At 37.2% G+C, this 12,465-nt stretch overlaps 1 protein-coding gene across 1 annotated transcript; it reads right to left on the reverse strand.

The window, feature by feature from the left end:
- Positions 1-54: 54 nt before the first annotated feature.
- LOC108775913 (uncharacterized) lies at positions 55-7,792 on the reverse strand. Its single transcript, XM_018542375.1, has 4 exons — positions 7,624-7,792; positions 770-946; positions 265-379; positions 55-174 (listed from the first exon to the last, which is right to left on the reverse strand). The coding sequence occupies exons 1-4, from the start codon at positions 7,790-7,792 to the stop codon at positions 60-62; spliced, it is 576 nt and encodes a 191-aa protein (XP_018397877.1). The 3' UTR covers positions 55-59.
- Positions 7,793-12,465: the final 4,673 nt, after the last annotated feature.

Here is a 12,465-nt window from a genome sequence, read left to right on the forward strand (position 1 = left end):
AAAAAAAAAAAAAAAAAAAAAAGCATCTGATCGCACTCGCGTTGCGAAGTGTAAATGGATCACGCAAGTCCCGCGAGAATCGGCAACACAAGGGCGATCAGCGGTGCGAGATTCCTTGACGACGCGTTGCACGCGTCCGCGTCGCTGCAAGATTGCACACATCCGCGGACGTACCTACGGAGGTATTCGTGAATGTTTAAAAGTAATAAATTCCGACTTCCGCACTTTTACTCCGGCTCTTAGCTCGATATTAGCTCGTCTTACTTGTCATCGAAGTAGAAACCACCGCAGTGAGACATTCTGATAATCTCGGAGTCCGTTGTCAGAGTTCCGCTGTCCAATGCGCAGCCCCTCACCATCAAGGTCACACCGGATTCATCTAAGCCGTCAAGTTAATTAAGGTACAATTTAATAATACTTATCAACGCAAAATTCTCACCACTTACAGAAATTTAATACTTGATAATAGTGATTAATTATTCATTTTGGATATTAGACGCAATTTAATAAAAAAGAAGTAATTTGCAGTATTAAATTGGCCGAGTTAATTAATTGTCAAGTTGATTAAGATAAAGTTTAATGTACTTATCAACGTGAAATTCTTACCCCTTACAATAAGATTTAATATTAGAAGGTATAAGTAATTGATTACTTATTTCGAGTATTAAATTGGATTTCTGCATTAGGGACAGTCGGTTTTAACATAATAAAAATATTGAAAAATGAATAAAAATGATATATATCGCGTCACGGTAACTTGGTTTATTACCATATACGCCGGCAATCTTGAGACAAGCGGTCGCTGGAAAGAGACCATCCCGGCCTTTCCTACCCCCTAAGCAGGGCGACTCCAAGAAAGCGCGGCTCCCATTGTTGTGAAATGGGTCATCACAGGGTTTGTTGTCGCCATCGATCGAGACACACTTGAAACAGTCGATGGCCCACCCTGCGAAACAGACAAGTTGCACTCGTAAAGTGATACGTGAAAGAGTGCAATAAATAAAACTTGGCAACCTGACATTTCTCGTATTTGCGGAAACATCTCTCCAACGTTTGTTCTAGACACAAAATTCACTTGTCAATGGTAAGGAGAGTAAGTTATATTATCAAAGAATTAAGAGTACCTATACTAGAAATAAAACTTAATAGCAACCTGACATGATTATTGTTTAGGACAGCTCTCGTTTACCCGAACGTTTTGTTCTATTATAGATAGAAAATTTGATTTGTCAATGATAAGAAACGGATGTTAACGGAACGCTGAAGTGACAAAATTATCGACATTACAATCACATCAAAATCTCCGAATTAAACGGAATTACAAATTCTTTCACAGGATTCAAGTAGACGTAAAATTACGAGGTGGCGAGCACTAGACTGCATGCAGAATAACCACTTTTTTTTTTTATCACTTCAGCATTCTTTTAAAATTTTTTATATCGTCAGGAAATTAAGAACGCGATAAATAAAACTTGGCAATCTAACATCTCTTATTTGAACGTTTTGTTCTATAGATATAAAATTTTACTTTTTTTTATGTCGTTAGAGAATTTTTATGTTAAGGAGAGATCTTGGTGAGATCTACAAGGTAGTCTCGAGCGGTACCAAAGCGAGCTATGTGTTTATGTATAAAATAGCACAAACTATACACGTTGCACGTTAACAACTTGTCCTCGAAAGTAATGTGTGCAATCCGGTTATCGATCTTGTTCGCGCGAGATTCGCAGATAGTCCAACGTACCATTCTTTAGATCTCGTTACTTAAGAAAGATTGCGATCTATTTCTGCAAGATCGCGACTAGATACTTCAGCACCTAAATCTTCTACCGACCTCTTTGGAAGAAGGCGAGGACGGTGAGCGCGAGACAAGCGATCCGGGGATTCCCTACGTTCATGCTTCGGCGACCCGGAGAGGCGCTGCTTCCCGATGGAATCGTATTCTCGTTGACGTCAGCTTCTACATCCCGGATTATGACGATACCGAGCGGATTTCACGCCGGAGACCATATCTCAGTCGCGGACCCGACGTTTCTCCAATCGTTTCCAGCCGATTGTTCAACGTCGTCACGATCCTCGTCGCAGAGTAAAATGATTCACAGGGCACCGAGTGACTGGCCGGACGGCTCTCCCGATCACACGCTTCGTCGACGTTATTAACGTACACAATGTTTTGACGGCTGGTTGCCAAGGTAATTCACGGCTCGTCGTCGTGCAGACCTCGATCTCGCCCTCGCCGAAGATTTAAGGGTGATCGATGGACTTTAGTCGAACACCGTGGTCGTCGCCGACCGACGGCAATATAGCTCCTCATCTGTCGCCGTCCAGCGACCGCGCGAGAACACACGCCGCGAGATCGGACTCGATTTGGTCTTTACACGCCATCCTGAACGCTCCTCGCACGATTCCACCCTGGGACATATATGTACGTGCGACACGCGAATAGTGGGTGCAGTTAGGATTCATGATGGATGATGGTGTAAAAAAAAATACTGACGAAAGTATGTAGCTTTGTGATTCCTTGTTCATTTATTTTGTTATACTTTTACGGTTTGTTTCATATGGTTCTGCAGTGCGCTAAACACATTGTGACCTGATATCTTCAAGATGCTAGAGGAATCTAAACACATAAGTACTTCATATGTTTTCATTTTCTTTCGGTAAGACTAAGATCAATACCAAAAGTAGAACATATGAGACGAATGCAGGATATTTCTTAGGACTTGAAAATAAAAATTAAGTGATATAATTTAAGAGTTAAAATTGAATTACAATCAGCTCAAATAAATTAACAAATTAAAATTAACAATAAACCTCCCAGGTCAAGAATAAATTGAGCAATAATGGTTGTTAAATATATCTATAAATTTATTATAATGATAACACTAATATACGGTACGTTTCGACTTCACAGAGTCCTCATCAGCCGTAAAAAACCCATTTTTTTTTTACGATTGATGAGGACTCTGTGAAGTCGAAACGTACCGTATATTAGTGTTATCATTATAATAAATTTATAGATATATTTAACAACCATTATTGCTCAATTTATTCTTGACTTGGGAGGTTTATTGTTAATTTTAATTTGATAATTTAAGAGAATGACGAATTCAAGGATAACAGACACCCTATTTAAAATAATTAAAAGATTATTTTTTAAAGGGTGAGATTCAATCTAGTCTTTAGAAAATTAAGTTAAGTGTTTATATAAATATTGCGCGTAGAAAGAAGCATGTAAACTCAAAATCTCTATTAGATCATAAACATACTACTCTTATAAAACAACAATGGTAGAAGTTATTACTATTTAGCCAAAACTTTTGTCAGAATTTTTCTAAAAATTTTTCAGAATTTATATATACCTATATATTTTTATAAATATACAATATATACAATATAATGATTTTTATAAAGTTGTTTTATAAAACTGTTCGTACATTGTTTTCTTTTACATTGTTTTTTTATGCGTTATTCGGATAGTATCTATCGAACAATGAGATGACGGGCGATATCGGACGATTTAATTATGAGCAGTCAGCGAGACTTCTAACGGTTGTGTTTTATTAGAGACAATATATGTATAAGGTTTATAAATAAAAATATATAGGAGTTAATCTTGAATTGTGGAACTAAGCCTTAGCAAAAAAATACATTACGTGGTCAAAACTACAATGTATGTATATAAATATACTTTTTGAATATAAGAATATTCTTACATCATAGTGAAAATTAGTAAATATTATGTGTCATTTTGATCACGTGACCTGTTTTGACACTAAAAATAAGCGTCGAGCATTAGCCATGAAAAGATACTTTTAAACTTTAAACAATAATAAAATGACAATATAAGATAGGCGAGTGATCGTTTTCCTATTTCGAAAAATACTTATGTTAGGAAATTACTTAGAAGTTATGGAAACAGAACAGAAGATAGCGTTAAAATCATGCATTGATAAGTGGAACCTACTATTACTACAGAGATATAAAACTAAAAAACATATTCGGATTTCAAAACTTATAGCTTGAACATCTTTAACTTGCTCTTACCGCATTGTCTAACAACAAAATAATTATAATTGTACATCGATACGATTTTATAAGAAATAATTGCCATAAGATTTTACAAATTACATTTATAATCAGACCAATTGCAGTTTTTTGGTTTTCCTGCTGAATTAACCGAAATGAATTTAACTTCGATTATGCGAGAGAGAATACACATCTATTTTATATATATATTTTTATATTTTTCTATATAATTTATGCGTTTTTTATATTATTATAATTCATAATTTCTTACATTATTAACAACATGCGACTTATTTAACAATGATAATGACCTAACAGAGGTCGAAACGTATGTTATGAAACTGTTTTTAATTTTTGTTTTTAATTTTTATTAAACTTTATATTTTAATACAAATGACAGTCTTTATTTACCATTAGTTAATATTTTAACGAATTTATGGCTCGTAGCCCTGTTTCTTAATTTTTCTAAAAAACATAGTTTAAAAACATTTTTTCTGTCAATACCACTGTCCAATATATGAGAATAATTTAAAAACGTAAAAATCTTGGTTATTTCATTTTTAGAAAAATACGATGAAACGAATGTTTCATATAAAGAGCGATTATAAAGAGTGATTATAAAAGAGTATAAAAATAGTATTTCATATATTATATTTATGATTTTATTTATCTAAAATAATGAAACCTTGAAAAAAAACCTAAAGTGTCCCATATCACCTGTCGTTTCCCTACATTATAAATACGAACTTCCAATTTAAATCAACGATGTGTCAACTAATAATAGTCTATTTAATGATATGCTGTAAAATTATACAATAATGTATCGTTGTTAAAAAAATTCAATTATGTATCTGACGTTCAATACGGGTATAATTAAAAGTTGTTTACATTGCGGTTTCATGAACATACAGAGACTCGGAGCACACGAGAAAAATCGATAAAATTGCTGACAAAACTCCACCGGCTAAAATATGAGTATCCTCGAGTCAGGTGCGCGAGGAGAGTGTCCGCAGTCCGCGGCGCGGCGCCGCGGAAAAACATTGCCAGCATCCGACACAACGCGAACACCTGCATCGCGTCGCGCGGCGAGAGAATCAATTTCGGCGCTGCGGCATCGCACACGCCACCGCCGCCGGGCCAATCACCTCGCGCGGCGTTCGCGACCGCCCGGCGGCGCGACGGTGCCGAGAGTGCGGTCGTCCGCCTCGTTGCCCCGCCGTCGCGTAGCGACACCGCGGATGCCAGCGGATGCACCATGTATTGTAATTGACAGCGTTCCGCCGCCTCGCCGCCGCTGTTGCCGGGTTGCAGCCTCGTTGTCGCGGAGATGTGTTCGTTCCACGCGCGCCCATGCGATCGCTTTTTCACGTGAGCCCACGTCCTCCCCCGACCACCGCCGTCCTACGACCCCGACACAATTGTCTGCCGCTGTCGCAGCCACCGCCGGGCTGACAACGACGACGATGGGCCAATCGTCGAGCAACACTGGACACAGCGGTGAGTCCTCGAATCATAACACTTTCTCTCTCAGAATATGATCGCGGGTACTGCTCGCCGACCAAATGCGACCAAACGCCTTCTCGCGCACCCGCGTGCACGCTTGTCATGTGTCAATACTGTTAATCGCGAGAACGATCGATCACTGACGATCTGTAGCCGATGTTGCGATGACGATGGGATACCTGGGTACTCTTCGTCTTGTTGAATTTTTTTTCCGAGGAGGTTATGTTCAGATTTATTGAAACATAGTTTGGAGAACATAGCGTTTTTTTTTGTCTTAGCACTTTCTTTTCGCCAGCGCGACGTAAGTGCCTGATTTTTTCCTCAGGTTTTCTTGGAACGTGTTTTAATTTGATATTATGACGTTATAGCGATAATGTGTAGATCATTAGCAGGTAGTTACGAAGTTATTGCCTCGCTGCGTTTTTTAAATCCTTATCGATGACGAACGCTCGTCGCGCGTGTTATCTTTTCATGGCTGCACGTGACGAATTTAAATCCTTGAAGAATGTCATTATCAGTTGATAGTGTCACCAGCTGCTCGATTGCGAAGCACGAGAGAGGGAGAGAGAGAGAGCGCTACGTCTCTCTCTATTAAAATTATAAAATATTTCAAAACACTAAACGAATTTAATTTATTAATATTAAATCAATGACAAAATCAAAAATTTACTTAAAAAACTTTTTTTAAATCCCAAAAAATTTTTTTTTTCTTTGCGATGGAAATGATAATTTAAACGTAAATTAATGGCATTTAAAAAAATAATCGACCTTTTAATGAGAAACGAAGTTTGTATGAATGAAAAGTAAAGGAACACTTAATCACGTGATAACGTATTTTATTTATGGTCTTGAATGAATTTTTTTCAATTAATTATTTTAACTTTCACTTTTTTTGGATGATTAGTTTATTGACGCAAAATGCTGCATCAGATTTCTTGAAAATGCACGATTCTAATGTATATATGCTATTCTATTTTGCATCACCTATGTATAGTTTACTTTTAAACGCTAGAGTTTCTCAAGTAAAAGTTTTGACACCGACCACCATTTTCAAGTTAACTGTGCTGCGCTTTTCAAAAACAGACAAAAGTTAGTATCTATGCGAATTATAATATTATAATTAAAAATGAATTTAACTCAGTAATTTATATGTATCAATATTATTATCTACTTAAGTAAATTTGTAAAATATAAATTTTTTATGTGTAAAATTTAAAATATGAATTTTTTCATAGTAGTTGGATTTGAAATTTGAAACTGAAACATATGGCGGATCGATAAAAAATTGTCTAAGGCCCGATTTTTTATTTTTTCTGATTAACTTTTAGTTAGACTTAATCTGATAATGTAAAAATTGTATTTTTCTAGCTGTGATTAATCACTGATCTGATGATTTTACAGTAATTTTTTAAGTCCACTACTACAAACTATTAGTTTAACATTCCAGCAATTTATTGTTTAATTTAACATTCAAAATGACGACAAGCAACGTCAGCTTGTTTACTGAGTAATTACAAGTTGAACAAACAATTTTTACATTATTATGTTAAGTGTGATTAAAACTAAAAGCCACAAGTTAACTAGGTAATGAAAAAGGCTTAAATGATATCCGCACTCGAGGATCTCTAACAAACGCTGTCTAGAGGCGACATCTGTTTCCGAGATGCATCTTGCTCCGTTGGTAATAAAAACAATATCTCTGTTCTCTCATTTTCTTTAATTAAGAACTATAATTAATTAGATAAAATAAAAAGTTATTGTTTTTGCCATTAAATTGTTATTTGCAAAATACGCAAATACTTTTAATGGAAATAAAAGTCGTGCTTACTTTTCGCATACAATTAATCGACTTAAAACTATTAACGATCCTCGTTAATGTTAAGACAATGTAAAATGCTCATTGTCTGCAAACAATCAAAATAATCTTGCATTTTTTTTTTCTTAATTGTTGCATTATATAGCTCTCTCCTTAATAGAGGTATAGTCTAATTTATTGGAGTTTTGTATGTTTTGTACGGCAATTCGATGCAATAATAATCCACCTCCGGATCATTTGTCACAAGACGACGTCATGCGCGCAATGAACGGCGTTACTTTGCGTTTCGGCGATTTTTGCCAGCTGCATCTTTTCTGGCCTGGGCACACACACCTTTCGATTCCGTCTCGTAAGGCCGGGCTTCGAAGGCTTGCAAGATGCTCCCGTACCCCCGTCGCGTAGCCACGTATCCCGCAGGATCATCGGTGTACCCTGGTCGCCCGTCATGGGCCGCAGATGGTATTGTCATATGGCAGACACAGGGGCTGGCCTCCGGAGGCCTGCCAGTAAAACCGCGATTGCACATCCGCACAAATCCACGACAGACACGGCGCGGGTTTCCCTTCTATCGAATTATCTAATCGACGTCACGCGAGCGGTCAGCCGAGCAATGTCCTTTTTTTGCTACCAGTATCTCTGCCGAACTCTCCTCTACTCTTTCGGAAGCGACTCCGTGAGTGGATAATATTCATTAAACTGTCGCGTGACTTATTGTTAGATTAGGGGAGATGGCGGAAACACTGAAAATTTAAAATACATAACGGAAGAGACTGATTTAAGATAGAAACATTACTAAGTTATTATATTACTCTCTATGGATTGTTATATTGATGTCAGTCTTAATTATCTCAAGTGTGTAGCAGGGAGTTAGCGAATTCACAGTGAAAGTTAAAATTAATGTGATACGTGAAATCCCCAACTTAACTAACTTTGCTTTATTATTTAAAATCCAATGTCGATATTTCAATTTTATAATGCTCAAATTGTTTTTTTTTTTTTCGGTTGAATTTCACTGATTCAGATTTAAAGAGAAATCAAATATTATACCCTTGCTTTACGTTATTGGAAGAAAAAAATAATTCAATAAATTAAGTAATAAATTGAATTTGTATCTTTAATATGTAATGATATTAATGAAATGTCGGAGTTGTCATTAAGCTGTTTTGAAAGGAAAACATAGAAGAAAGATGCGCGCGCTCGGGATTCGTAGACGACACTTCCGGGGAAGGGGATTAACGAGGAAGAAGGATCGTAGACGGTGATGGCCGGGGTTCAGGGCAGCGACCCACTTCTCATATGTATTTATACCAAGTAGACGCTACGCTGGCTGCGTGTAGCCATTTTGGAGACCCAAAGAGAGAAGGAGAGATTACACGGCGACGGGGAAAATCGAAAGATAAAAAGAGAGAGAAAGAAAGAGGAAAGGCTTCTTCGTGCGTCATGGGACGCGCGCTCCGGCGGCGCGACTCTAATGACTCTGGAAATCCAATTCCGGTTGCGTTGCAACCTCGGGATCCCGTCGCGGCTGCACTTTGAGAGATAATTTCGTTATCGCAGAGATGCATTGGCGGTGTCTGCGAGGCATGTGTCCGCAAAATCGAGATGGCAGAGATTCGAGATTGCCTCGAAATTGCTTCGCGTTTTACTTGGTTATTGTTAAAACGGAATTGTCAAAGAGAGCTGCAGATTTACACGCGATCGCAAATCACGCTTTAGCAATGGCCGCCGAGCAAATAGAATAAGAGACACCCATAAATTTCAATCAGAAGATTCTCACACGTGACTGCCGCGCAGCTGATCAGTCTAGAGGTAACGTCACACACTGATTTGCTGTAAAGACAGCCTTTGTATGAAAGAAGACGGTGTGGCAGAAAATTCGAAAAAGCGTTATTGGCGCTTAAACCATACAGCTCGGCGGAAAGATCGTATTGTGTAAGCTTCGATGTGCAGTGTGTTGACCAACCTGACCGAAAAGTATAGCAGGTATTGTGTATGGCATTGATAACTCAGTCAGGTAGTTGCACGTGCAAGTTGGTGAAAAACTACCCGTGGTAGTTTGGACTTTTCTGCCGAGTAGAAAAGATCGTGGTAAAAAGGAAAGAAGTTCTTTCAAGTTTTCTTTTTACCTCAAAGATTCTTTTGGATTTAAGCCGAATAAAATTTATAAAGAGAAAACGTTCACGGCGCGATCGGTCGAAAGAATAAAGAGATACTGATTATGGAAACTGATAAGGACATTTATTTATATATGATTGGTACACGGAAAAAAATGGTTATGGTTGCCACGATCAAAAGTCGTCCATCAATATATTTTTTGATTATAAGAACTGTAGTATGATTTTGTGACAACCGTAAGATGCCATATTTTAGTTATGGCTGTTGAGATATGTCCATCTTACAGTTATCACAACTAAATGTATTTTGATGAACGAAAATTATAATTATTTCCAGTTGTGGCAACCGTTTTCATTTTTTCTATGTAGCTCATATAAACGCGGCAGAGTCAAGATAGAGGTAGAACTGACAGTTACGCGACGTTGATAGCATACAGGCGTAAGCAAACCTTATTTTTGGGTTTCGCGAAAGTGAATCCCCCTCGCGTTTCGTTGCACATACTGCATTGAATCGAGTGGCATCCACTTTCGTACGATGATCTGTCAATAAACTCCGAGTTCCGAATATAACGAAATATGGGTCATTACGGATGTTATTTCGGGGGACGAGGGGAATCCCTCGCGCTTAGTATTTTTATCTCCGCTGTTTTACCACATTCTTGATAGACTAGAACGGCGCTTCGCACCGTTTACACTTGTTTATTCTTTTTTATCTATTCCTAAAGTTCAGTAATAAACGTAAAAGTTCTCTACTTATTTTATTTAAGACAAAATTTATTCTGAGTTAGAATAAATTTGATTAATCAAAAGTCATTAGTACACTGATAAAAATATTGAAATTTTAAGTAGAATTAAAAAAAATATTAAATTTTAATAAATATTTACTTGAATAATTCTATGTAAATATTTACTAAATGTATATATAAACATATATTTATCAAAACCTATTAATTTTATAACTTTAATAATGTATAGTTTGTATGCGCTATCATTATGGATGTAATTTAATTTTATTTTTAATTGTTATTTTTATATTAATTTAACATGTACTGAAGAGGACCTTAACAGTAGATCGAAACTTTATTATTCATTTCGAATAAATTGTATAAAAAGTACACCCTGAAAACTTATGTTGACTCATATTGACTCATATTTTATTTACTTGTTTTGATTTATTCAACTGAGTCTTTCGATTACCTTATTTTTTATTAATTTTATTTAACTATTATTTTTTTATTGAATAGGTATTTACTCTGGAAGGAAATGTTTACTTAGTACTATTCAAATAAATATGTATTAATATAATAGATTTGGTAATTTTTTTTTTGGTGGTAGGAACTGGCGAGGAGAAGAAATCCTCGAACGAGGAAATGAACAGTATGTACATATTTCAGTCACATATGCATCTTGCCCATGTATGAATGCGTAATGGAGAATGTACTGGTCGTACTTTAAAGACGACGGCTATTTCTGACATCAGATACACACACGGTTGTGGTTACTGCATCCGCCTCTTCATTCTTCTATCCTGAGCTTCTTCTTTTCAGCTGATAACATATAAAAAATTACTCATACATCGATAATACTTCGAGAATCTTGTAGAAGATAATAGTTCATGGCACTCTTACTATATATTGTCGTCATAAAACGACATCTATAAAGATGTTTAACAACTCGTGAATAATCACAGTTTTTCTATTAAAATTGGACGACATTTTCTCGACAAAAAATGGCGAGGAATTCTTATAATATTTTATACTTTATATTATCAGCTTTCTAATTTTCTATATGTCTATGAAATTAAATTTTAAGATTCTGCTAAAAAAATAAGCACTGAAATAAATTGCAGAATACGATGTTGCGACCCTTGAAGCTTAAATTCGTAAAAGAGCTTCCTCTTTTCCCATATCACTCTTGTACCCAACTCGTGGAAGATCATCCGTTACTCGACGTTTCTCCTTGAAGGAAAACCTTCAAATTCATCGGGGAATTTCTCATTAAAATTACATGTTCATGATTTGTGGAGGATATATTCCATATTCTCGGGCAACACGGCCGACAAAGTCGATTCAGCGACGGTAGCCGGTAGTCGGCCACCGTCTATTCCCAGTGCGTTGCAACACATAGCGCGCGAGCGATCCCGCCGCGTTGTTATTCTTAACCCGACAGCGGGACGAGGGGCGGGGTGAAAAAAAGGGCAAAAGAGCGTGTCTATGACGTCAATTGGAAAAGGTTCCTATCGTGCCACGGGGCGCGAATCGCGCGATACTCGCTCTCTCCCATCCGTCCCCCGTCGTCTTCGTCCGTCGTCGACGCCGAAGCCAAAGGCTTTTTCTTCCGCGCTTGATGTCCCCTTTCGCTCGCCGCCGTCATCACTATGGGGTCGATTCCCGAATTTCTGGCAAACAGCCCAAAAAAAAGTTTCGAATTTTCAACCAAATATGGTTTTATTGTGTTTGGGGATGGTCCTAGCATGATATTCCACAAAAATCCGGTCTCTACTTGTCTCCACTGGTCGGCTAGTTCAGTCCGAAGTCGACCTTCGCACGAAGCAGTGAAAACGTCAGATTCCTCTGCTTTAGAAGCAGAAACATCACATTTGTATGATTCGGATGATGGCCGAGATTTTTTTTACTAAATAATAATAAATTACTTTCGTAAGATTATTTATAATTATGTATCATCATATTTTTGTATTTTTAAATGTAAAGAAATTCCCGTATATGTAAATACATTTAAAATTTTGAAAAACCGACACCGGATTCGTAATCAGCGACCTCGAAAACCCCCGAGTGACGTGTTTCAAGCGAATTTGGTCATTTTTTAATAATTTCGTCCGCCATATGGATCCACCACTTTGAATTTTGAAAAACTGACACCGGATTCGTGATTAGCGACCCCAAAAACCTCCCGAGTAACGTTTTTCAAGTCAATTCGTTACATCCTTCACTGCTTGCTAGAAATTCGGGACTCGGCCCCATAGTGCGTCATCCCCCTCGCTCGCAA

The sequence above is a fragment of the Cyphomyrmex costatus genome, unplaced genomic scaffold (assembly GCF_001594065.2).
Source record: "Cyphomyrmex costatus isolate MS0001 unplaced genomic scaffold, Ccosl1.0 scaffold330, whole genome shotgun sequence".
NCBI classification, from domain to species: Eukaryota; Metazoa; Arthropoda; class Insecta; order Hymenoptera; family Formicidae; genus Cyphomyrmex; species Cyphomyrmex costatus.